The sequence below is a fragment of the Gigantopelta aegis genome, chromosome 10 (assembly GCF_016097555.1).
Source record: "Gigantopelta aegis isolate Gae_Host chromosome 10, Gae_host_genome, whole genome shotgun sequence".
Classification (NCBI taxonomy): Eukaryota; Metazoa; Mollusca; class Gastropoda; order Neomphalida; family Peltospiridae; genus Gigantopelta; species Gigantopelta aegis.
Genome location: NC_054708.1, coordinates 33,883,655 through 33,909,183, shown reverse-complemented (window position 1 = coordinate 33,909,183; position 25,529 = coordinate 33,883,655). Strand labels below are relative to the sequence as shown.

General features: G+C 34.9%; 2 protein-coding genes across 3 annotated transcripts in view; one reads left to right on the top strand and one right to left on the bottom strand.

Moving 5' to 3' along the window:
• Nucleotides 1-19,939, bottom strand: part of LOC121384436 (pre-mRNA-splicing factor SYF1-like) — a 38,811-nt gene extending 18,872 nt beyond the window's left edge. The window contains exons 1-13 of the mRNA XM_041514832.1: nt 19,794-19,939; nt 17,238-17,386; nt 15,985-16,108; nt 13,388-13,585; nt 12,068-12,202; nt 9,141-9,305; nt 8,266-8,410; nt 7,373-7,445; nt 6,538-6,616; nt 5,334-5,453; nt 2,094-2,194; nt 1,178-1,253; nt 17-103 (exon numbers count right to left, since the gene is read on the bottom strand). Of these exons, the coding sequence (XP_041370766.1) occupies nt 17-103; nt 1,178-1,253; nt 2,094-2,194; nt 5,334-5,453; nt 6,538-6,616; nt 7,373-7,445; nt 8,266-8,410; nt 9,141-9,305; nt 12,068-12,202; nt 13,388-13,585; nt 15,985-16,108; nt 17,238-17,386; nt 19,794-19,835 (1,494 nt within the window). The 5' untranslated portion in view covers nt 19,836-19,939. The remainder of the gene's footprint in view (nt 1-16; nt 104-1,177; nt 1,254-2,093; nt 2,195-5,333; nt 5,454-6,537; nt 6,617-7,372; nt 7,446-8,265; nt 8,411-9,140; nt 9,306-12,067; nt 12,203-13,387; nt 13,586-15,984; nt 16,109-17,237; nt 17,387-19,793) is intronic.
• A 1,301-nt stretch (nt 19,940-21,240) lies between these two features.
• Nucleotides 21,241-25,529, top strand: part of LOC121383186 (G-protein-signaling modulator 2-like) — a 152,433-nt gene continuing 148,144 nt past the window's right edge. Inside the window, exon 1 of one of the 2 annotated variants that reach the window (XM_041513039.1) lies at nt 21,241-21,315. The gene's annotated coding sequence lies outside the window, so the exon portion shown is untranslated. Of the gene's footprint in view, nt 21,316-21,391; nt 21,411-25,529 lie in introns of those variants that run through there. The other variant, XM_041513040.1, reaches the window with a different exon arrangement.

Sequence of the window (25,529 nt, the reverse complement as noted above, 5' to 3'; positions counted from 1 at the left end):
AAATTCAGAAACATACCTTGAATGTTCCAAAGCTTTCTTCAAGATCTGCATAGAGAGACCAAACTTTGAGTGATTTGTGCACGCGGGCTTGAACTTTTTCGGTCTGCAAACAAATGACATAATTACAAATTAAATATCAAACACAGAAAGTAATAAAATATTAAAGCTACCATATATCGCTGTGTATTAGCCGACTTTTCAAACCTCTAAATACCATCATGAGAAGAGGGGTCGGCTAATACACACAGTCAGCAAGAAATGTCTAAGAAAATACAAAAAAATATTGAAAAGTTGTCGGTCAATCTAAGCTTCAAAACCTTACCGTTAAATTATTTAACCAGTATTTTTAACAGCCTCTATTAAGTCCCATATCAGTGTATATTTGACAGTTTGATACACACAATAAAAGTTATATTTTATTTAAAAAATGAAATGAAATTTATTTTATTTTTATCATGTCAACAGACAAGTAGTACCAGTATTTGGCACCAACTATTTTTATGACTGCCAATATTTTGTCCCCAACTGCAGATTTAATTGATTAGAACTGATAATCTTTACTTACTATCACTGTTGATTCTGCAATTCCTAATAAATTATTAGAAACTATGTTTTATTAGAGCTATCACCACTTATAAAAAGAATAGAAGAGGTAGTGTTCATCACTGCAATTATCTGTTCTGGGTGTTAAATATTTACACCCCCGTATAAAGTGAAACTACATTTATCAGCTAGTGATATCCATGCGATCCATTCAATCGAGAAATAAAAGAACACAACTGTTACAATGCTATCCCACATTAGGGGATTTTTTATAAACCTTTATTCTTTTTTAGCTCTCTTTATTAAAAGAGTTTTTGTACACTGCATTTTGATCAGTTCACCAAAACAAATTCCCACGATTGACTGTTGTACGAGACATCATTATCTCGATTGAATATATCTATATTTTTGCCTGTTTCAACTACATAAAAGTTGAGTCGGCTTATAAATCATATCAACCTTTTTTATACCAGATATTGAGGGGCACACTACAGGGTCGGCTCATCCACAGAGTCGGCTAATACACAGCAATATTAGACAAGTACTAAATGTTTGAGTCAATTTGTATAAAAACAAACAAATTGACTAATTAGCCTATACAAAATCTGAATATTGGTGTAGTTAGACAACTCACCTCATCATGGTATGCAACTTTTCTCGGTGGCGGTGTAGTGGCTTTTTGCAGTAACTTCAGAGCGTCATCAAAATTTCTGGAATAACAAATAAAATAATAAGTTACACTATAATTGTATTATCTGTCATTAGAACAAAACGTGGATGTTTGTTTTGTACAATATCCAATGAAGGAAGATTGGTTCTTGAGATCATTCATGTTCAGAGCAATTATGTTATGAATGTATACAACTACATATTATACCAATATGTAAAACAACAGATCAGTGCAGATGGATGAACAAATATTGTTACCCACATACATGTAGTGGAAAATATCTAGGTGCATGTCAAAGTATTACGCCCCACAAGTGGAACGTAACACTTCAAAGTTATATGATGATGTCATTGATTAGGCTACTAAATCCTTACTAGAATGAATGAATGAATGTTAAACGACACCCTAGCTCAAAAATACACATTGGCTATTGGGTGTCACAAAAGGTCCTTACTAGAACGTCAACCAGAGATCAGTGAGATAAATTAAAATCAATTATGGGTAATAAATAGGATATTAAACTCGCTACCATTTCATATCATGTTTATGTCCCTCGTGAAATAATTTTCAATGCCACTCGATAAAGTAACAATTGACAATTATTTCACTCGGGACATAAACATAATATGAAATGGAAGCTTCTTTTAATTAATATCCGATAAACAGGCTTGTATATTATTCTGTATAGATGCTAAATTAGCTATAGTTTTCGTGAAATATTTCTTCATGAAATATGGATACTGCGATTAATAAATTCTGGGGTATGAGACCCTTTTGTAAATGGCATTTGTACAAACTGCTTGGACGAAAACTGCATTAAGTATAGAAGCACAGCAAGTGAAAGGTTTTCAGTCTGTTATTAATGAAGAGAGCTGCTTACTCGTGTCGTATTTCCATCTCGCACCATTCACAGTAAACTAAGGCCAGGTCATCCACGGTCTTGTACTCAACTTTAACAGCTTTGTCAAATATCAGTCGGGCCTGCAACAAACAAATGGAAGAAGGAAGGAAATTATTTATTTTAACGACGCACTCAAAACATTTTATTTACAGTTATATGGTGTCGGACATATGGTTAAGGACCACACAGATATCGAGGGAGGAAACCCGCTGTCGCCACTTCATAGACTACTCTTTCCGATTAGCAGCAAGGGATCTTTTATATGCACCATCCCATAAACAGGATAGTACATACCACGGCCTTTGATATACCAGTCATGGTGCACTGGCTGGAGCGAGAGATAGCGCAATGGGTCCACTGATGGGGATCGATCCTATACCAACCGCGCATCAAGCGAGCACTTTACCACTGGGCTACGTCTCGCCCTCAAACAAATGAAAGTCACGAGACATGAAGAGAAAGTTTCTTTAATAACATCCCAGGAAGTTGTTTAATCAGATGGTGTGTAAGAAAAGAGTAACTGCAACATTTGGTTTAGCGATGTGGTTAAAACAAAACACCTGCTGACCGCACAACAGGTTCCTCTTACTGTTTCCTTACACACACATTTGCAAGAACATTACCTATATATTAACTATATACCAAATCCAAATTGTCAACTAAAACTGGAGAAAACTTGAGGTGTTTTCTCTTTTATAGATACATTACCTGTCCTCAAACAAGTGCACTTCCCCCACACTACAAAGCAAAGGAAAAAAAGAAGGAAGTTACAGTCATGTGACCGGAACTAGAGGGATCATACAGTAGAAGAATTTAGGCCATCCCATTGGCTTTTGGGATGTTCAGACCAAACTACTAGCCATAGGGGGGGAGTGCACTTGTTTGAGGACAGGTAATGTGGAAAAGAAATAACACTATAAATAGTGACTGACATCTACTGATGAAGCACAAGTCAACTGTACAAGCATAATCTCCATAAATACAGCAGGTTATAGTTGGGAAATGTTTGTTTTTTAAACTTAGTTTTTCAGAATATAAACAAAAATGTTTGCTTGCTTGTTGCATACATTTTAATACAACTTGTAAGATAAGTTGTATCTAATGGCTACTCATGTAGTATTCTCCATATACTGTAATTCAGGAAGTTAATGCAACATTAAATTATTGCGAGTCAGCTACCCCAGATAATATCGCAACATGAAATTATCGCAAGTAGTCCATCTATGACTTGCGACAACATGTTACTGACCAAATAAAGGAAGATTAAGATCCAAGTACTTCCGTGTACTTCCAGGTAATACTTTCTCAACAACTTGGCTTGGCTAGCTAATTGCGTCTTCTTTAGCGATAATTTTGTTTTTAATTGATGAAATAACAATTTACTAATTGGTATGCTGAGAAGGCGTCTGCCAGTTTTGAAACAGAACACTCATCCAAGATCGACTTAAGGATCAGTGTTATTAAACCAGTACACGCTCCAAGAATTGTGTTGGCTATTGATTCGGTCACAAAGAACAATAAAAGTCTTACGCGTGGTTGGCATTTGGCAGGACTTGTTAATGAGAATTAAGGATATATAAGTGACCGAGAATGACATTTTTAATATACTGTATTTTAATCTGTTTGTAATATGAGTGATATGTTTTTAACATATTTTAATCTATTTGTTATTAGTGCTTGGGAAAGCACTATCAATCTCGGTAAACACGAATGCAAGTATTTCATAACAAGTTTATGTACTGTTTTTCTTTTTTCATTAAAGTTTTATATTTATAAATGCGATATATTCAAATATCCTGTTCTTATTAATTTCTTGAATTAATGTATTTACAGTATTTCCTGAATTACAGTATTTACATTATTTATTGAATTACAGGATTTACAGTATTGATTGAATTACAGTATTTACAGTATTTACTGAATTACAGTATTTACTGAATTACAGTATTTACAGTATTTACTGAATTACAGTATTTACTGTGTTTACTGAATTACAGTATTTACTGAATTACAGTATTTACAGTATTTACTGAATTACAGTATTTACAGTATTTACTGAATTACAGTATTTACTGAATTACAGTATTTACTGAATTACAGGATTTACAGTATTTATTGAATTACAGTATTTACAGAATTACAGTATTTACTGAATTACAGTATTTACTGAACTACAGTATTTACTGAATTACAGTATTTACTGTATTTACTGAATTACAGTATTTACTGAATTACAGTATTTACAGTATTTACTGAATTACAGTATTTACTGAACTACAGTATTACAGTATTTACTGAATTACAGTATTTACTGAATTACAGTATTTACAGTATTTACTGAATTACAGTATTTACAGTATTTATTGAATTACAGTATTTACAGAATTACAGTATTACAGTATTTACTGAATTACAGTATTTACTGAACTACGGTATTTACAGTATTTACTGAATTTACAGTATTTACTAAATTACAGTATTTACAGTATTTACTGAATTACAGTATTTACAGAATTACAGTATTTACTGAATTACAGTATTTACAGTATTTACTGAATTACAGTATTTACAGTATTTACTGAATTACAGTATTTGCAGTATTTACTGAATTACAGTATTTACTGAATTACAGTATTTACTGAATTACAGTATTCATAGTACTTCCTGAATTACAGTATTTACAGTATTTCCTGAATTAAAGTATTCATAGTACTTCCTGAATTACAGTATTTCCTGAATTACAATATTTACAGTATTTCCTGAATTACTGTATTTACCGAGTCAGAGTTTGAAAAGCACATATCAGACATGGAGTGCTGAATGGAAAAATAAATAATCTATTGGGTCCATCCTCAAGAATTGATCCCATGACCAACTGTACATGTACCTCGGGTGAGTACTCTACCAGTGAGCAAAAAAACACCACCACCTACATAAATCATAACCAAGTTACTATACCAGTCTATATAATCTACAAGTAGTAGACTTAGCTTAGTGTTGTATTATTTTTATTAAGAATGAAAAACCTACCTTAATTATAATCAAGTTACTATACCAGTCTATATAATCTACAAGTAGTATACTCAGCTAAGTGTTGTATTATTTTATTAAGAATGAAAAACCTACCTTAATTATAATCAAGTTACTATACCAGTCAGTCATAATCTACATGTAGTATACTCTGCTAAGCTTTATATTATTTTATAAAAAAATACATACATCTTCAATTTGGTCCGCATTTTCATAAAACTTGGCGAACTCCACCCACAGTGTGTGAGGTTTACCCGAGGCCTGTTTCGGGTTCACCGTCTGGACAGCAGTTGTGTATGTATTGATGATCTAAACAAAAACATGAAATAGGTTTTAAAATTACAAAAAAAAAAGGAGTAGAAAACAAGTATAATGATGTATAAAAAGATGAAATACCTACGGAATATTCCAGAATTTATCACCAGGAGGGAGTGAGGTTGGGAGGCAATGTTCATTAAACCAAGTATGCACTGAGAGACAATTAGCCACTAAGCATAAAATAATACATGTAACTGTGGTGCCAACCGTTATGTGGTCAATTCAGGAACACCCCAATTGAATAAATAAATTTAAATTATAAAGGTCACGATAACTCACTGTTAATTTTTATTAAAATATGTAATTTAAATTATTGAATGGTCAAGATAACTCGCTATTAAATTTTATTTAACAAAGTTTAATTTAAATCGGCACCTGTCACTCTCATACTCAATTTCAGGTAAGTGATTATTTGTCATATTTCTCCACATAGTTTTAGAATTGTCAGTTGTTTTACACTCATCCCGTAACACCACTGACAGACCTTAACTACTATGATTTATCAGGTTCCTCCATTGTCCAATAATAATGTCACTGTTTGCAAGCTTCTCCCTGTCTTCAATACTAGAAACCACTTTTTTAAAGCTTTTTCCTCATACACACTAATAAAGAATCAGTATTTCAAGGGTGGGAACTGGTGAACTGTAAAAAAGAGGAAATCTAGAGGGATCCCGGAAATTCTTGAAATCCTAGGTTAAAATCTGTGCCATCGGACACATTTTGGAGGACATGTGAGGAAACGCAATGTTCCATGACAGGAAAACAGCTGATCTGAGGAGAATTCCCACCCATGGTATTTGGCATGCCCCTCACCCCCCCTCCCAAAAAAACCCCAAAACAAACAAACTAAAACAACAAACAAAGCCAACACATTGGGCAGAATTTACAAAACCTGTTTTGGGAATTTTAAAATATATTTTTTTACAAAACCTGTTTTACTTACACATGTAACTACTATACATTTATAATGCTTAAATATCAGTGTTCAAGTAAAACAGGCTTCGTAAATTCGGCCCAATCTGTTTAGATAAAATGAGTAACTGGTCAAGGTTCCAAGAAATCTATTCCGACTTACTTCTGTAGGTTTTCCCTCGTACAACTTGACACGTTTGTGCCATTCATGGACATTGTGTGGATTCTGCCTCAACAGGACACTGTAATTACAACACACAAAGAAGAAGTCATCAAATAAACAACAGGAAAGAAGTCGTCAAGTGAACAGCAGCATCTGTGTCAGTGTGTCATACAGGAGTAATAAAAAGACTGGATTGAACTTATCCAAAACCACCACAATGCTATAGTATATAACTGCTGGATGGACACACCAAAACATGCTGATTTTACACTGGTGCTTAATAATGAACCCTATGCAGACACCAGAATCAAAGATAAAATTACACTAAAGTACACTTATAATGAACATGCTTAGAATGAACAACTGCATAGAACAAACTGATCATAAAATCCTGTTTTATCTCACTATACAGTAATAACCAACTTATGAAAATGTGTACAACAAACTACTGCTATAACGAACTATCTGTCATAGTCCCTTCCAGTTCGTTATAAGAGTACTTTACTGTATAGTAATTTACAATTATTCTGAGAAAGCATTGTTGTTACTGTAAAAACATTTTATAACACATAGGTAGGTAACTGGTTTAACGTGCTCATATACCACAGAGGTTTCAAACACGCCCATCACGAGTCCGGTCTCTGATAAGATCAGTGGCCTGACTCGGGACAGAAGGGCTTTACAACAGAAAGAGAAAAACTGATAAAAAAAATGACTAGCAAAAGATATTTATCAGAAAACATATATGCACTACTCGTTATATTACTTATACTACTTATCATTTTAACATTAAAAGCAGTTGTATCTTGAGAGACAATAATGCAGAACAACTTACCTGTTCAAAAGCAAAGGTCGTCTATCCATCAAAGATTCCAGTATAGCTAACCGCAGTTCAAGGTCAAGATCATCTGAAATGGAAACAATGGAAAACTGACATGCTTTTCAGGTAGTCTTTTTGTCAGTGGAAATATTGTAGAACCAGAGTTTAGTATTACAGGTTATGCACATTAAAACTATTATGAACACAGGGTTGGGGTGGGATTCAGGAGTAATGGGTGCAGTTTAAGGATCATCACTTAGTTAAAATGTATAAAACATGAAAGCCATCCATAAACAGATTTAAGTGCTATAATTTAATAAATCTTTAACAATGGTCTTGTTAAAGGATGTTAAAGAGGAGGAATTCTAGTTAAAGGAATGGAACCCTGGCAGCTTCAGAACCTCAGCACATTGTTTAATCATGGTCTGTTGGTATTAAAGTTTCTTTTGTTTAACGACACCACTAGAGCACATTGATTTATTAATCATCTTGGATGTCAAACATTTGGTCATTTCGACATATAGTCTTAGAGAAGAAACCCACTACATTTTTCCATTAGTAACGAGGGATCTTTTATAAGCACCATCCCACAGTCAGGATAGCACATACCATGGCCTTTGCAATACCAGTCCTGGTGCACTGGCTGGAACGAGAAATAGTCCAATGAGTCCACAGTTGGGGATTGATCCCAAACCGACCGTGCGTCAAACAAGCACTTTAGCACTGGGCTAGGCCCCATCCTGGTCTGTTGGTATTAAAGCATGGTATTTGTGACACTTGGACAAAACAGTGGGAGAAGAAACCTATTTCTGCCGCATTGGCTATTCCTTCCACAATAACATGTTGTTTTATATACACTTTCCCACTATCATTCGACTGCAAGGATAAATCTTCAGACATATGGGTACCTTCCTCAGAGGCTCCCGTTTCTTCCATGGTTTCCATCTTGGCGGCAATCATACTCTTCTCAAACTGTGCATACGCATCAAACACCTGAGTGAAATCCCTCACAGTGATCACAGTGTCAATAGCTTCCTCGTAGATATCCCTCGCCTGTTATAATGAAAAAAAAAGAATGAATGAAATGTTTTATTTAAAGACGCACTCAACACATTTTATTTACGGTTATATGGCATCAGGCATATGGTTAAGGACCACACAAATGTCGCTACTTCATGGGCTACTCTTTTCGATTAGCAGCAAGGGTTCTTTTATATGCACCATCCCAGACAGGGTACTACATACCACTGCCTTTGATATACCAATTGTGGTGCACTGGCTGGAATGAAAAATAGCCCAATGGGTCCACCAACAGAGAGAGAGAGAGAGAGAGAGAGAGAGAGATGGTGGGGAACCTGCAACTCCTACTGAAAAACAACACTTTGATATAAACAGGACAGTACATACCATCATGGGGTACTGGTTATGATAGGGGAAACCTAGAATCCACTGAGGGTGACTGATCCTGTGACGTACCACACCTCAGGCGAGCGTTCTACCACTGAAGTACACCTTGCTTCACCTGTTACATTTATGATTACTCTTAGACTAGTAGTTCTTTATTAAAATAATAATAATTTTTAAAACTCATAAACCACATAATTTAATTTTTTAAAATTTAACATGCATTGAGACAAAAATACAAGATGCAACTGTAAACCAAGTTTCACTAATCTAGTACTTGTGACAAATGAAGCTAAACACAAAAGTTGATGTTGTAATAACCAAATCTCGTTTTTAGACTTCAATGAAGGTAAAATAACAATAGGCATGACGAGTTTACCCTTTCGAAATGTCCTCCTCTGATATAGTAGTCAGCCATAGAGTTCCAGAGCACACCAATCTGGTCGGAGTATCTCTTCAAACCCTGTCGGATGATGGGCTCGATCTTCGGGGTGCTCACCTTGTCAGGGTTTTTAGCAATCAGATCACACAGTTCATTCCACAACTAAAACAAATTAGAGTATAATATATATATATATATATATATATATATATATAATGATAAATCACTGATTCAGTGGTGGAGTGGTTAAATAATCTAGTTTAAAAAAGCATTTTGACAGTACTGCTAGAGGAATACATGTCCCCTACCGGGCCAAAATGTATTTCGTATCTCAAGTTCAAGGGCCATAACTATGTGTAAAAAAATGGATAAATCGCCAAACTAGATATTTAATAATACATGATAAAGTGACATACAAAATTTCAGCTCAGTGTACTCGCTGGGTGAAAATTAAAGGAGGCCGGCCAGTCGGCACCACACCCTTCAAAAAAAAAAAAAAAAAAAAGGGGGGGGGGGGGGGGGAGTAGTTTGGGTTATCATATTGTTGTGTGTTGGTAGACTTTGAGAAAAGACATACTCCTTATTTTGCCTACAAAAAAAGTGCAAAGGGGTTTATAAAAAAAACTCGTCTTTTAATTGAACCGAAGATGATATCGGTCTGACATTCACGGGCAGTTCCGGTTTTGCTGGACCGATCAAAGTTTTAATATTATTATTTTTAATAAAGATTTCAAGATATACGAAAAACAATAAAGATGTTTGTAAAGTGATCTGCTAATGTCAGATACATTTTTGTTATTTCCATCTTCATCGAATGAATCGATCGCTGTGATAAAATATTATCGCCAGCTGATAAAAAGTAGTTTCATTTTTGTAAAGGCGGTGTATATATTATTTGGCACTCAAGATAAATGATTTTAATGATAAACACTACCACTTCCGTTGTTTTTATAAGCGTTCATATCCCCTCAAAATTAAAAGTTTACAATATTTATAAAGAACTGCTGAATAAACAGAATAACAGAAAGTAAAAATCATCAGTTTCAACCAATTATATCTGCAACTGACGACAAAATATCAAACGATAGTTAGTGGAAACAAAAGACAGAATGACCGTTCTGATCACGTGACAAATTTGGTGCCAAATAAGAGGGGTTTTTTCAATCAGAGATTGCCGAATCCGTAAAAAATAAAATGTTTTTATTGCTTACATAAAATATAACTTTTATTGTGTCTATCAAACATACAAATGGATACAGATATTGGACAAAATAGAGGCTGTTAAAAATACTGTTAAATTACGTTACGGTAACTGTTGTAAATGTTTCGTCAATTGCTTTTTCGTACACAACGCGGCTTGTTTCCTTTGATGTCCAGTGTGCAGACTGATCGTTGTTTTTTGTGTGGAAAAAAGTGCATTTGAAAATAGCGGAGATAGGTGCTGGAAAATAAAGAGGGGCGCTCAAAAATAAAGGAGGGCGCTCAAAAATAAAGGAGGGCATGGAACGTGAAAGGAGGGCGGCAAAATGGAATAGCGAGGCGGGGCTCCCCGCTTAAAAGAAGCAGCGAGAACACTGTCAATATCTTGAGGCATTGCAAAACAAAGTCCGAAAAACAAATGTTCATATCTTCTGAATTCAAAACGCCATAACTAACAAAAATGGGTAAATTGCCATAAAAGTAAAACTTGATCTCTAATACTATATATTAAAGCTACCTACAAAATGTCAGAACAATATCTTGAGGCACTGTGGAATTTTTTTTGGGGAAAAACGTATGCAGGACAGACAGACAGACAGACAGAGAGACAGACAGGGGACTAATAAGATTAGCAGGTGCTGGGTCTATATCCCAAGACAAATCCAGGCCACAATCGGTGCACAGTTCTATGGGAAGGGGTAAGGCTTCTCTTAATCAAGGGTTCTAGATTATGGTAGCCCCACTCCCATGGCTAGTGATATTCAATGTTGCCCTAGTATATAACTACTATTGCCATGCCCGACGGCTAGTGAAATTTTGTTGTCAAATGTTGCAGTTAAGTCTATTTTGTAAATATGAATAAAATGCCCAACCCCCCCACCCCCCCCCCCCCAATTCAACCAATGTTAGTGTTTTTAAGCTATATCTCTACTGTTGTTTGATTTCTAGTATACACCTGAGTAATGAGAATATCCATCGTTTTCTGCCATTGTAAGATGTTTTCGAGACAAATAGAACCTGTTAAATGATTAACTATTAATGTATTAAGTACATTTTTAAGAGAGAATCAGTGTCTGTATGGACAATATGATTTTGGTAATCCTAATGTTTGAAGTAGCCCAATATTTACCTCCAAGTAAATTTTGTATATACAAAATATATTCATAAATTGGAAAGTGAAATAAAATTTAAGCTACTACAAACATTGGGATGACCGAATGTTCACATGAACTGTAAAAACACTGATATCTTAAATACAAAAATGTATTTAATATGCAATTTTAATCATTTAAAAATGCTCTGTTAAGTCAGAATCATCTTATTTTGACAGCAAACTTACATGTAGGACAAACAGTGTCACGAAATAAAAATTCAATGGGGCGGGACATAGCCCAGTGGTAAATCCCTCACCTGATGCGCGGTTTGGTTTGGGATCAATCCCCATTGGTAGAGTCATTGTGCTATTTCTCATTTAAGCTTGTGCACTACGACTGGTATATCAAAGGCCATGGTATGTGCTATCCTGTCTGTGGGATGGTGCATATAAAAGATCTCTTGCTACTCATGGAAAAATGTAGCAGGTTTCCTCTCTAAGACTATTTGTCAGAATAGTGATCAAAAGTTTGACATCCAATAGACAATGATTAATAAAACAATGTGTTCTAGTGGTGTTGTAAAACAAGAAACAAACTTTAAACTTTATGAAACATTCAAGTGTTTTATACCTGGTGTTTTGATTTGCCATCCCTGGATACAAACGTTTCATCGTTGATGATGTCAGTCAGTTTCAAGGCAGCCTCGTCCAACCAATCAATGGATTTGAGGTATTCTATGTATTCTTCAGCGTTTTCCTTCTGCAGCTGATAAACAAAGACATCACCCAAGTGTTAACTAGACCAAGAACTAAAGAACATACAATAACAAATGGTGAATTCCTTCTGCAATTGATAAAAAATACAGTACTAGAGACAACATGGTTAATCTATGGTAGGTGACCAACAGAAATTAATCCAAGTCTTATATCACTCACATGGTCACACCTATTGGAGGGGGGGGGGGGGGGGGGGCAGGAGGGCAGCTGCTAGATCCCCATATAGTAAACAGTAAATTAAGCTCCCTTCCAATACACACTTAATCTGGTGCGTGTCCTGGTCTGGTGCTTATAAAACATTTAGAGTCTTAGACTTGAGACTCTAATAGAGTCTGAGACACTAATATCATGACAACGCCATACAAACTGTATTCATGTGACATCATTAGAGACTGAGTCTGGAGTCTAAACGTTTTATAAGCACAGGCCCTGTTCCCGCTAGCTGTCACCAGAACGTGTGCCCATCATAGACATGTTTTAAAAATAGCTTGCTCAGATTAGCATTTTAAATCTGTACCTACATGCAGACTATTACTTTGATCTATGCTTAGTTGACCAAGGTAGACTGTAGGCATATGGAGGATTGTTTCAATGGAACAAAACATTTTCTGAACCCATTGGAAGGTGACGTTTTGTCATCAGTTTTGCATGAATTTGAAATGAAAAGTGTTAACATATTTGGCTGAATGTTCATTTTATTTTTGAGAGGGGGTAATTCTCCTCCTGCCCCATCACTTGATATGTCAAGGTTGATACACAATTTGGAAGGCAAAATTCAAGCACTTTTTAAGCACTTTCACCATAAGAATTACAAGTTTCAAGGGCTTTTGCATTCACCGTATTCCACCGGTAACACTAGTCTCATATATTTTCATCAGTATTCATAACAACGTATTCTATAATTTTCTATATTTGTGATCAAATGTCAATAACTTATTAGTAAAAATTGTCAGTAATACCAGTTAACAAATTTTGAAATTACAAGAAAATAAACTTGACAAAGGTAAATTTTAATATTTATCAGCAGAAATGTGCAATTCAAGCACTTCCCAAGATGACTTTCTCAAATTCAAGAATTTGTTATGGGTTTTGACCAATTCAAGGGTTTTTCATCCTGACCACTCCAATTCAAAGCACTATGAACCCTGTATGTGTGAGCCAGTAGATATCTAACCTTTAGATGCCTCCGATACACCCTGACAGCGGTTTCTGGAATCTCGTACATGCGGACAAACTTGAGGTACAGCGGCCAGATCCTGTTGTGTTGTGTGATTGGCAGTGCTCTTAACGCTCGGTCGAACGTCCTCCTGGTGCGAGTTATTTTCCCCTGATCAATCAACAGCTGGCAGTAGTCAATCCAAATCCTAGGCATCTGTCAACAAAAAAGTTTGTTTAAAGTTTATTTTGTTTAACATTGATTAATCAATCATCACTATTGGATGTCAAACAATTTGGTAAGTCTGACAGTCATCAGCGGAAACCTGCTACTTTTTTTGTAATGCAGCAAGGGATCTTTAATATACACTTTCCCCACATACAGGAAAGCACATACCACAGCCTTTGACCAGTTGTGGTGCACTGGATGGAACAAGAAAAAATCCAATCAGTTGAATGGATCCACCGAGGTGGTTCAATCCTGCGACACAAGCACCTCAAGCGAGCACTTAACCAACTGAGCTAAATCCCAAACCTCGCATCTATCAACAAGTCAAACAAACATGATCACAAAACTGAGAAACATATTTTTAAAAATTTGAGAAACTGAGAAACATACAATAACTTAAGAGTTGACTATAGAAAATAACAAATCATTACATTAAAAAAATATTATTCAGTGTAAAATTAATTTCATAGAAAGTAATCCGACTATTTCTGACTTATCTCAAATGTATTCCATTCAGAACTTGTTAACATTTAACATGAATGATAAAATCATTAACTTACACACGCTTGTAACTTTGCAAAATATAAAGACCAATGATGTACAACATTCATATTTATTAATTATTTTTTATACATATTAGCAGGTTTGTTTAATACATGTAAGAATTTTCTTCTTCAGGGGATTTATAAATGCATAACAGTCTTAAATGGCATATACTTAAAAATTGTGCAATGTCGTGAAGCTATGTACGAAATACATTACAGATAATTTAGTTTGATCCAAAGGCATCATTTTTTAAATTTTAACTTTAATTTTAACTTCAACTTTCTTGGTGATGTCTATCATTGAGAATATGTACTGTAAATCATATATCAAAACCAAATTTGTAACTATTCATTTAATTTTGTCTATACTAAAATTGATATGTACATGTAAAATATACTGCAAGGTGGTAAACCAGGGCACCCCAACACTGACACCATCCAATGGTCTGGGAATAATAAATTTAAAAAATAATAAATTAATTTAAATTTGTAATAATAGTATATATATATATATATATATATATATATATATATTTATGTCATTATAGTATCAAAACCCTTTTGCCAAATCTTTTAATAGAATCAATAAAATAAATCTTACATCATATTCCTAAAATAAAATAACTTTTGGTTTAAATATGGGTTTTTTCTTCAAAAATGTTAATTATTAAAAAAGAATCAAAGATTTCTTAATATGAAGTATAATTAGACATTATGGTATTAACCAGATAATATCACATGAGTGCTTAAACACAACGAGTGATACACGATACAGGAATATTACAGGAATACATGATACAGGAATATTACAGGAATACATGATACAGGAATATTACAGGATTGGCCGTTAGATACCATTTATATTACAAGTTATTTTAAAAACACATCTAAAGAACAAAAGCAAGCTGGATACGTTTTTAAACGAGTTGCAAGATAAATGGAATCTAACGGACACAAATGTGGTATACTATTTCTTACATATCCTCGAAAACAGGTTTAAAATAAATTTAAACACCTTTTACAACTAAAACCTAGTTACAGCCCAAACGCTTGTTATGTATCACAGAGAAAACAGTTTTAGAGTAACCTAAACATCACAGAGCAATTTTGTTTTAATTGAATGGTACGAGTGTAAACCTGGTTATAGAAGCAGTCAGTTGCATGTCTTCCAGGGCTAGCTTTGACACGTGCCAAATTCGCCAATTGTGAATTTCAAAAACAACTGGCAAATTTTATCTTAATTTGGCAAAATAATTTCATGTAATAATTAATATTTTGTTACAAAATAACTGGGGTTTTGCAATTTTTAAAGTTTTAATAGATAATATGGCAAATTGTTCTGCTCACCCAGAGCTAGCCCTGTGTTTAAATTGTTATTACATGTATGTGTGTTATTAGTTTGTTATGAAAAATAATGATGTTCCCAGTAATGGATGTGTAAGAAGAAACAAAGAAAGAAAGGAATATTTTATTTAACGACGCACTCAACACATTTTATTTACAGTTATATGGCGTCAGAACACACAGATTTTGAGAGGAAACCTGCTGTCATCACTACATGGGCCACTCTTTCCGATTAGCAGCAAGGGATCTTTTATTTGCACTTCCCACAGGCAGGATAGCACAAACCATGACCTTTGTTGAACCAGTTATGGAACACTGGTCGGTGCAAGTGGTTTACACCTACCCATTGAGCCTTGCAGAGCACTCACTCAGGGTTTGGAATCAGTATCTGGATTAAAAATCCCATGCCTCGACTGGGATCCGAAACCAGTACCTACCAGCCTGTAGACTGATGGCCTACCACGACGCCACCGAGGCTGGTAAGAAAAAACAACGTACCTTGTGCATGAACACCAATGATCTCTCAAATGCACTGTTTACATCCTCGTATGCTGGGTCTGTCACACACCTGCCCCGAACCTGCCTTCTCCGGAGCCGCAGATACTGATACCATAACTTGTAGCTGTAACAGAGATTCACAAATCAGAAAATAAGTTGTTTCTTGGGTGCACAAACTCAAAAACAATTTTTGAAAATCCAGTCATTTTACGAATAGGAATGTTTGTTTGGACTGCCAAACATTTCACTGTGTGCTGCGGACAAAAAATTTATTGCACTGCATCTAATTAATTAGTAAATGTTAAAAGTAAACATAAAATTAATTGGCACAATGTTTTATGTTTCATGTTTTATTTAACGATGCACTCAACAAATTTTATTTATGACTATATGGTGTCAGACATATGGTTACGGACCACACAGAAATTGAGAGAGGAAACCTGCTGTCGTCACTTCATGGGCTACTCTTTTCGATTAGCAGCAAAGGATCTTTTATATGCACCATCCCAAAGACAGGATAGCACATACCACGGCCTTTGATGTACTAGTCATGGTGCACTGGCTGGAGCGAGAAATAGCCGAATGGGTCCACTGACGGGAATCGATCCCAGACCAACTGCACATCAAGCAAACGCTTTACAACTGGGCTATGTACCGACCTAATTGGTACGTACTAAATCATTAAATATCAAGTCTTGTCAAATTAAGTATGTATTCTAGTTTGTCTTACTATTTAAACCTTGATTATAAACTTACTTAAGTTACACATAGTACAATTGTGTATATTTAAGGGCTTTAGCATTAATAAACACAGTTTAAGTTCAATTTGGATGGCAATCTTTTGTGTTAATTTTTATGATTAAGTATGTTTTATAATTCATGAACTCATTACAATTTAGTAAGAAGTGCCTTTCTGTATCGGTTGGGTTTGGACAAAAGGGGCAGTATCTTTCTTCTGGAATTTTGGGATTTTTTATATATATATATATATATATATATATATATTAAAGTTTCAAGACTCCGACTTGTTTACTGTCATAACTCACTTAACACCTTGTGAGTCTGTTGTTTTACTTCAACACCAGACTATACATCAATAATTGTATCACAGTCACTTCATCTATTTTTATCAAAAACCTCCATTTTCTCCTGTAAAGCGAGAAGACACTTCTACTTTTTCATTTCTAGATTAGGGCCTGACCACAAGACCACCAAGACCAGTACAATATATTTTGTCTTCTCTTTTGTTATACCTGCCAGGTAATTCTTTGAGAGCTCGTTCAAAGATCAAGTTGATAACTTCCCGTGATGAACCCTTCTTGTGTTCCAAGTAGCGTAGCCAGCATTTCACAGAAAATGGATTCCTCAAAATATCTTCTTCGTAGGCCAAGTCCTCTTCTTCCTACATAAACAAAGAACAAAATATTTTTTAAACAGTTATCATCAGACTTTTGAGATTTGCATCCCAAGTCGAGAGAAACTACCCATCTAATTTCTTCAACAGTGTGCGATTTTGAGGAGAGTCCGGGAGCCAGAGGCTCGCAAATATCATGTAGGATTCTGAAGTTGCTTAGCATATGAGACTGCATGGCTCGTAAAAATTGGTTGTACAAATGACACGGTCAACTTATATCTCAAAATCATGGCAAACTAGTCTTGAATAGCGATCTTTTTCGTGGTTTCATGCAAAACATTTAGTGTGTTTTCTGTTCTACTGGAGACGCATGGCAGGGCTTGTTGGGTTGGTGGCGTGCTCTCAAGATTTGTAAACAGGGAGTCCTTATAACACTTAATCTTTTGAAACCAAAATCGCACACTGTTCAAACTTTTTGATGTAGTGCCATAGTCTGGATTCGAACTCCAGACCATCAGGACTGTAGCCAACTGCTCCAACCACTCAGCCACAGTGTGGATCATCAATTAACCCTTCATTTTAACACTTATAAAGCTTGTGTGATGTATTGTGATGGAATTAACTGAACATCTATGGAATAAAACAAACATTTAGTTCTATAATTCCATATTCTGTCTTCTGTGCTAAATTTCCTCAAAAAGCACCTTTGTCGAGGAAACTTTACACAGAATATCCAAAATGTCAATTTTTTTCAAAAGCAAAACATACCGATATTGAATTACAAAATGTAAATTGCCCATTGCCCTGTTTTGGTGAGGGACCTGTTTCGGTTGTTGCATCGTTTGTGTGCAAAAGTACATACATTTTAAGATTTCCAAGGGAGGGGACTAGGGGGTCCTGTCCCTCCCCCATAAACATTAAAGTGAACCTTTTTTATTTACAATTTTTATTGAAGTGCCCTTTTCAGGAAGTTGCGTCATGTGTCCTTTTGCCCAGTGTCCCCTCCCTAAAATGTTTCCTGGGTCCGCCCTTGATTTCTGACATTGTTGACTTTTTCATAGAGAAAGTAAACAAATGTCTGTCACATACACAGATATGTTCGTAAAAATAAGGTTAAAATGAGCAAGGAAAGTAAGATTGAACTTAACCCACTCATAAACACAGCACATTTCTTAGTACCTTTTCTTCTATGATGTTCAAAGACTGTAATTTGAAAGAAAACTTAATTTTAAAAACTATTTTTGTCTGTTCTCAGCTGTACTGCTATCTAGTTATTGAAGTCACATGACTGTCACAGTGTCTGCTGGCAAAACTCTCTTTACAGATACTTGCCAAAAATATATGGTCCTTATATGTTATAACAAAAACTATTTTTGTCTGTTCTCAGCTGTACTGCTATCTAGTTATTGAAGTCACATGACTGTCACAGTGTCTGCTGGCAAAACTCTCTTTACAGATACTTGCCAAAAATATATGGTCCTTGTATGTTATAACAAACATTTTTTGGGGTATCTGTTTATATATTTATTAAAAGTTTAAATTATATTTTTAACCAAACCAATTTACCATTATAACCAGTCATTTGCTCCACTTATAACATGATTGCAAAATATCAGAATTGTTATATTCGGTTTTCAAAAAGGTCTGTTAAAATTGGTTCTCGAAAACGCCATTTTGTAATTTGATTTAAAGGAATGCTTGCGCATAGTATGCATTTTTTCTTTGCATTTTTTAACAGAGAAAAATACTATAACCCCATTTCGTTCTGTTGAAATATATTTAGTTAAATAGTTTCTTATATTATCAAGTCATTTATGTTGTTTTACAAGTCAGGTTGATCAAAGGGAAGCGCCTTGTCGTAAATTACTGTTTGTTTACCCTGTGCATACAGGAGTTAGTAGGAGCTGACATCACTTCCTACCAAATTAGAGTACTGGACGCAATGGAAAAAAAAAGAGGCTGCCCCCAGTTAGCAGGAATAATCACGTTTTTTTATTAATATTTTTCTTCCATTCTGAAAGGAAAGGAAATGGTTTATTTAACGACACACTCAACACATTTTATTTACGGTTATATGGCGTCAGACATATGGTTAAGGACCACACAGATAATCATACTGAGGGAGGAAACTTGTGGTCGCCACTTCATGGGCTTCTCTTTTCTATTAGCAGCAAGGAATTTTTTATATGCACTATCCCAGACAGGATAACACATACCAGCCTTTGATGTACAAGTCGTGATGCACTGGCTGGAGCAACAAATTGCCAAATGGGCCCACTGACATGGGTCGATCACAAACAGACCGCGTATCAAGCGAGCGCTTTACCACTGAGCTACGTCTTCACGGTCTTGCCTTCTTCCATTCTGAATCAGTGAATGCATTGTCGTGATTTTAGCGAGAAACGATCCCAAATTCTGTCATATACATATCTATACAGTTAAATTCATCACTTACAAAGAAAATATCGTCTCTGTAACTCTCTTCTGCAACTGGCATTGCTATAAAGAAATGTGACCCCACGTAAACGTAAAACTATCAACACCTTAAGTCCGCAAAACATGGGTTTGACGTTTCCGGAAGTATTGATGGACTCACACAAGGTGAAACGTTGAAGGGGTGAATGAAAAACGAAGTAAATATTTACAAAATATATCTGACATACATATTGATCTGCCATCATCGTTAGCTAGGATAAAATATCTGTATATTGACATAACTCACAATTAATGTAGTACATTACAATTTAAAGCAAAGAAAATACAAACATGTAGGCAAGAAATACAGCAATACCCGTACTATCCAAATGAAATAACCCAAGTGACATCTCTCGGTACACGAGATCTATTAAATTGTACTATATTCTATATAAATATTATAAGTATGATGCCAAAGTTTTTTTTAACGACACCAATAGAGCATATTGATTTATGTATCATCAGCTATTGCATGTCAAACATTTGGTAATTTCGACATATAGTTTTAGAGAGGAAACCCGCTATATATATTTTTCCCCACTAGCAGCAAGAAATTTTTTTTTTTGCATCGGGATAGCACATGTAGCACATGTAGGCCTACATACGATTTTTGATATACCAGTCGTGTTGCACTAGCTGTAACGAAAAATAGCCCAATGGGCCTACTGACGGGGATCAATCCTACGTATAATAACAAGGCTTGTATGTACTATGTTCGCTTCTCAGTACCGACATATCTACCCAAATGAGTTTTAGCGGGTCATTGTAATTCCCTTAACCCCTGCAATGAAAATAACCCACATTGCTGACCACATGCGTCGAAAGAAAACATAGATTTGGGGGAGGGGGAGGGGGTGGGTAGCCAGCTATATAAAGCTAGGTGCTAACCCAAAATTATATATAGCTGTCATCGATGGCCCTATCTAGTTTTGCCCATAGTCAGCTTGTCAGATTTTGTGGATTTGCTAAATTAATTAAATTTGGTACGACGTGACAAGACAAATTTAGGCGTACTAAATGTGACTGTTTACACAGTGTAAAAATACATTACAATTTCAATATTATCGATTTCTTTTTTGAAATATAATTATTTTTGGCATTGATTAATTTAGCATAAATGCAAAAATATGGCATTTTTAACTCTGATATAACACCTTTAAAATGGTAGTCAAAATATTACTGTGGTTTTATGGGATTTTTATTTTTTTGCTACTTCAAAAAAATTATTATTTAAAAGTAAATAATAGCTATGGTTAAATATATATCATCAATACATCCAAATATTTGAAAACAAACATCGATCTGAATGTTCGGATAAGATGATTGGTGAAACCAACTGGGGGTGGGTTGGGGTTGTCCTAGTGGCAACAAAGGTCAACTAGATAAGCGAAGTACTGTATAGAGTATAGCATTTTAAATAAAGCACTTCTCTCGGTGTTTCCGGGAAGTTCCCTCCAACAGGATGATTGTGTACACAAGTTGTTCAAGTTCTATGTAAACAGGTATATGTTAACATATTTACAGATTTCTAGCATATTTCACGATATGTTAAAATCTGTTGCAAGAACCATACATCTTTTGTTTCAAGTTCAGCTTAGTAAGTCGTATTTTAAATTTGTAACTGCACCTTTTTAAAATAATGCACTTAAAACTTTGGTGCATTGGATGATTGGTCCTGATTGGAACGATTGTTTACATTTCATTTTTCTGTCATCCACAGTTTCATAATCATTTCGGGTATAATATCCGCCCGGTCCCCTCCATTATTATTTTTAGTTAGGGTTGAGGGTTAGGGTTAGGGTTATGGCTGGGGTTAGGACTAGGGTTGGGGTTAGGGTTGGGGTTAGGGTTAGGGGAAGGGGGGACCGGGCGGATATTTTTCCTCATTTCGTACCAACGTTTTAGTTAATTTCGTACTATAGCTTTTTTTCTTATTTTCGAACATTCAACATTGTCATTTTGTACCCTGGAACTGTGGTCATTTCCTATCATTTTGTATGGTAGGCCTATCTGGTTTTTAATTTACATTAGCCTCAATCATTAGGCCTAACCATTTTTGTACCAAAGTAATTGACAGTTTATTACCGGTAGCATAGCAAGCATATTAATATTTATATAACAGACACTTGTTATCCAAATAGCATCCTTTTTATTAGCATTTCTAAGTTTCAAATGAGCAATAAACTAGCTCTAGAGTCTAGTAGCTGCTATGTAGCAAAGTTTCCTGCACATGCCACATGTGACCTGTCAGTACTTCAGTTTTACTTGTTTCGGTGAGTGAAACATTTATAGTCTGTCCCACAGAAAACGCCTTTTTTTATGCTATGGAATTTACTATAGACTATTTCTAAGCCGATTGATTTGTAAGTTACACACAAAAATTGTTTTTTTCATTTTTTTATTTCCAAAACACTTTTACTTTTTTCTTACGTAAACCAAACTGAAATTATTTACAAAAAAAAGTTTTATATAATGATGGGACGGACTATAGTGGTTTAGCTTACAACCACAGTATTTGCACGCAGAGTATGACAAATATTTTGAAAAGTCACTAGCCACAGGGCTAGTGGGTTTGTGAAAACCACTAGACCACCAAGATAAAGCACTAGCCCAAATTCCTGATCAGTTATAACTGAATTTTTATATAATTTTAGTGGCCGCAGTACAGCGAACCATACCAATACGTACGGGATGGGTTATCGGTCTTCAATTTTACATTAAAAATTATTTATTTATTTATAAAAAACCCAAAACTAAACCAGTCTTCAGTTTTACATTACAAATTATTTATTTTATAAAATAAAACATGTTTTAAGGCATTCGTAATTCACACGAACCATGTCGTATACCCTCAGGATAATTTGGAATGTTTTCAAATTAGTTTTAAATCACTGGCATGATTCTGCAAGTAAGGTTTTGATTGGTGGACATGAGCTACAACTGGCTGCTGTTAGATCCGCATGTAATAGTGGAGCTAATTTTAATTAGATTGATTTGGTCCATGGGTGTGGAAATTTCAAAATGATAAGTTTTTATTATAGTTTAAAGTTAACACCCTTAAGCACATACAAATATACTTTTATTGCTAATTTACTTTTGTTTTATGGGTTTTAATGACTCTTTTATTTGAAAAAATTATTTTAGTAAGCCAGGACATGACATTTGTTTTTTGGTAACATTTCATTACAGTTATGCCAAATTTAAAACTTAGGTATCAGGACATCATATCTAAAATATACTGCATATGAAAATACTACTTAGCCTTCTTTCATATCATAATTAGTATATTAAATTATTTTTCAAAATATATGTCACGTCCTGGCTGATTTGAGTCTGATATATAGAAGTTAGTTTAATTTAAAAACTATTTTTCAGAAATAAAAATCCTTTTTAATTCTCCTTCTTCTCAATGTTCCAAGTATAAATAAAAGGTATAACGATGATTGGTTGTATTAAATGATTAAAATAACCACCTCAAACCTTGAGCCAGGACGTGACATTCAAGATGGCATGTTAAATTGAGTAAAGATTAAAAATGTATTAAATCTCTCTATATTTAAAACAAAGTTAGGTGAACATTAGTAGGTATTGCTACATCTCAAATAGTCAGAACCCTCAGTTAGTTGAATAATGTATAGAAACCCTTAAATAAACTATCTGAGGTTGAACTGTTTGAGGCTTGTAAGTACCACGTGACAGCAAAGGTTCAACAATAACAACACATTCATGCACAAAATAGTTTTTTTCTTTAATTTCCCCATTAAAATTTGAATGAAAGTGTGGTGCCATCACTGAGTTCCAGACGAAAGTCACGAGGTTAATCAGATGTTTCTTTGTCATGAGATGTCAAAGGTGTTGTTGAGGCCTTGGAGTGCTGCATATTTGGGATTTTCCTCTGGATGATGCTATCCACATTAGAAGCCATCCTGCTGAAGTTCTCTGTTAAGACAATAATAATATTATTATTATTATTAATAATAATAATAATTATTATTATTATTGAGAAGAAGACGACGAAGAATTTAAAAAATAATATGTAAATAAATAATTTTTAAAAACCTAAAAAAGACAACAAAAATACAACTATAAAACAAACTTGCAAGCTGATCACACTAGTGTTTTAAATGTTCATAATCAGTTATCTATTTGCACAATATAACTACAGGGGAAGAAAACAAAAAAGCCTCTTAGAACAGATGGCCGTTAATGACTTTATATAAGTTATATCATTAGAAGGAAGGAAATATTTTATATAATGACACACTCAATACATATTATTTACGGTTATATTGCATCAGGCATATGGTTAAGGACCACACAGATATATAGAGGAAACCCGCTGTCGCCACTTATGGGCTACTCTTTCGATTAGCAGCAATGGATCTGTTATATGCACCATCCCACAGACAGGATAGTACATGGCCTTTGTTACACCAGTTGTGGAGCACTAGATGGAACGAGAAATAGCCCAATGGGGTCACCGACGGAGATTGACCCTACACTGACCGCACATCAAGCAAGCGCTTTACCACTAGGCTACGTCCCGCCCCTTTATATCATTTGAAAGAAAATGAGCAGGTTTAAATTAATAACCCGATAACCTGAAATGGATAAATAATAAGTATATGTATTAACACCATAACCTTGTATGCCCGAATAGCCACTGACTTGTGTCCCGTTCTTTGCCTGCAATACCTCGTCATCAGAATTTGTGGTATCCATGTTGGCGAAACTAATTTCATTCCTTTCATCGGCGCTGTTACAATTACCTAATTCACAGTCGAAATTAACACTACTTAAACTTTCTAAATTGAAATGCTGTATTTTTCCTAAATGTGAAAAATGCACAATATCAAATTTGGATCCAGATTTAATTCCGGTGAATTAAAGGATCTGTTAAAAACAAATCATCATCGTTTTTTCCGGTCATTTTCAATTCACCAGCCTCACAAGCGTGCACTGGTGTAGTTTTCACTCAACAACTCAAATAAATTTGCACGTGCCAACTACACGTGTCTAATCCTCAAATAGTATTGCACGGACTACTACTATTACATGTGGATCTAACAGCAGCCCGTTGGAGCTCATGTCCAGTTGACCTTTCAGTCGACCAATCAAAACCTTACTTGCAAAATCATGCTAGTGATTTGAAAAGATTTTGAAAAGATTTGGGATTATGCCAAGGGTATACAAAATGATTTGGGTGAATTACGAAGTATGTCGGAAACTAATTTCAATATAAAATTTTATATAAAATTTGTTTCAAGACGGGAAAAACCTGTGATGGTATAGCCATAAAATCACGAAGTGCAATTGGTCGATATTTAAATTGTTATTTATAGATGAAATGTCATCTGGACATGGGAGTCCACGCAATGCTGTTAGATAGATCTACTGGTGAGACCAGTAGAGCTAATTTTAATCAGATTGACATAACGGTGGCTTTCGAGTGCCATAAATTCTCGTCAATTTCAGTCACCAGTAGGCTATGTAATATTTGGGTGCACATTAGTTAGGAGAATTTTATGAGGGTACTTTGTTTTAAGTAGCATAGTGTTTTCAATCTCAAGATTAGTTGCGCTCGTGAATCTCTTTTCGGCCTAATGGCCTCAAATGAGATTCACACACGCAACTAATCGTGAGATTTCGGACATTATCCTATACAGAGAAACTGGCAAAACTTAGTAGATAATGCACATATACCTAAAAGTCCTCA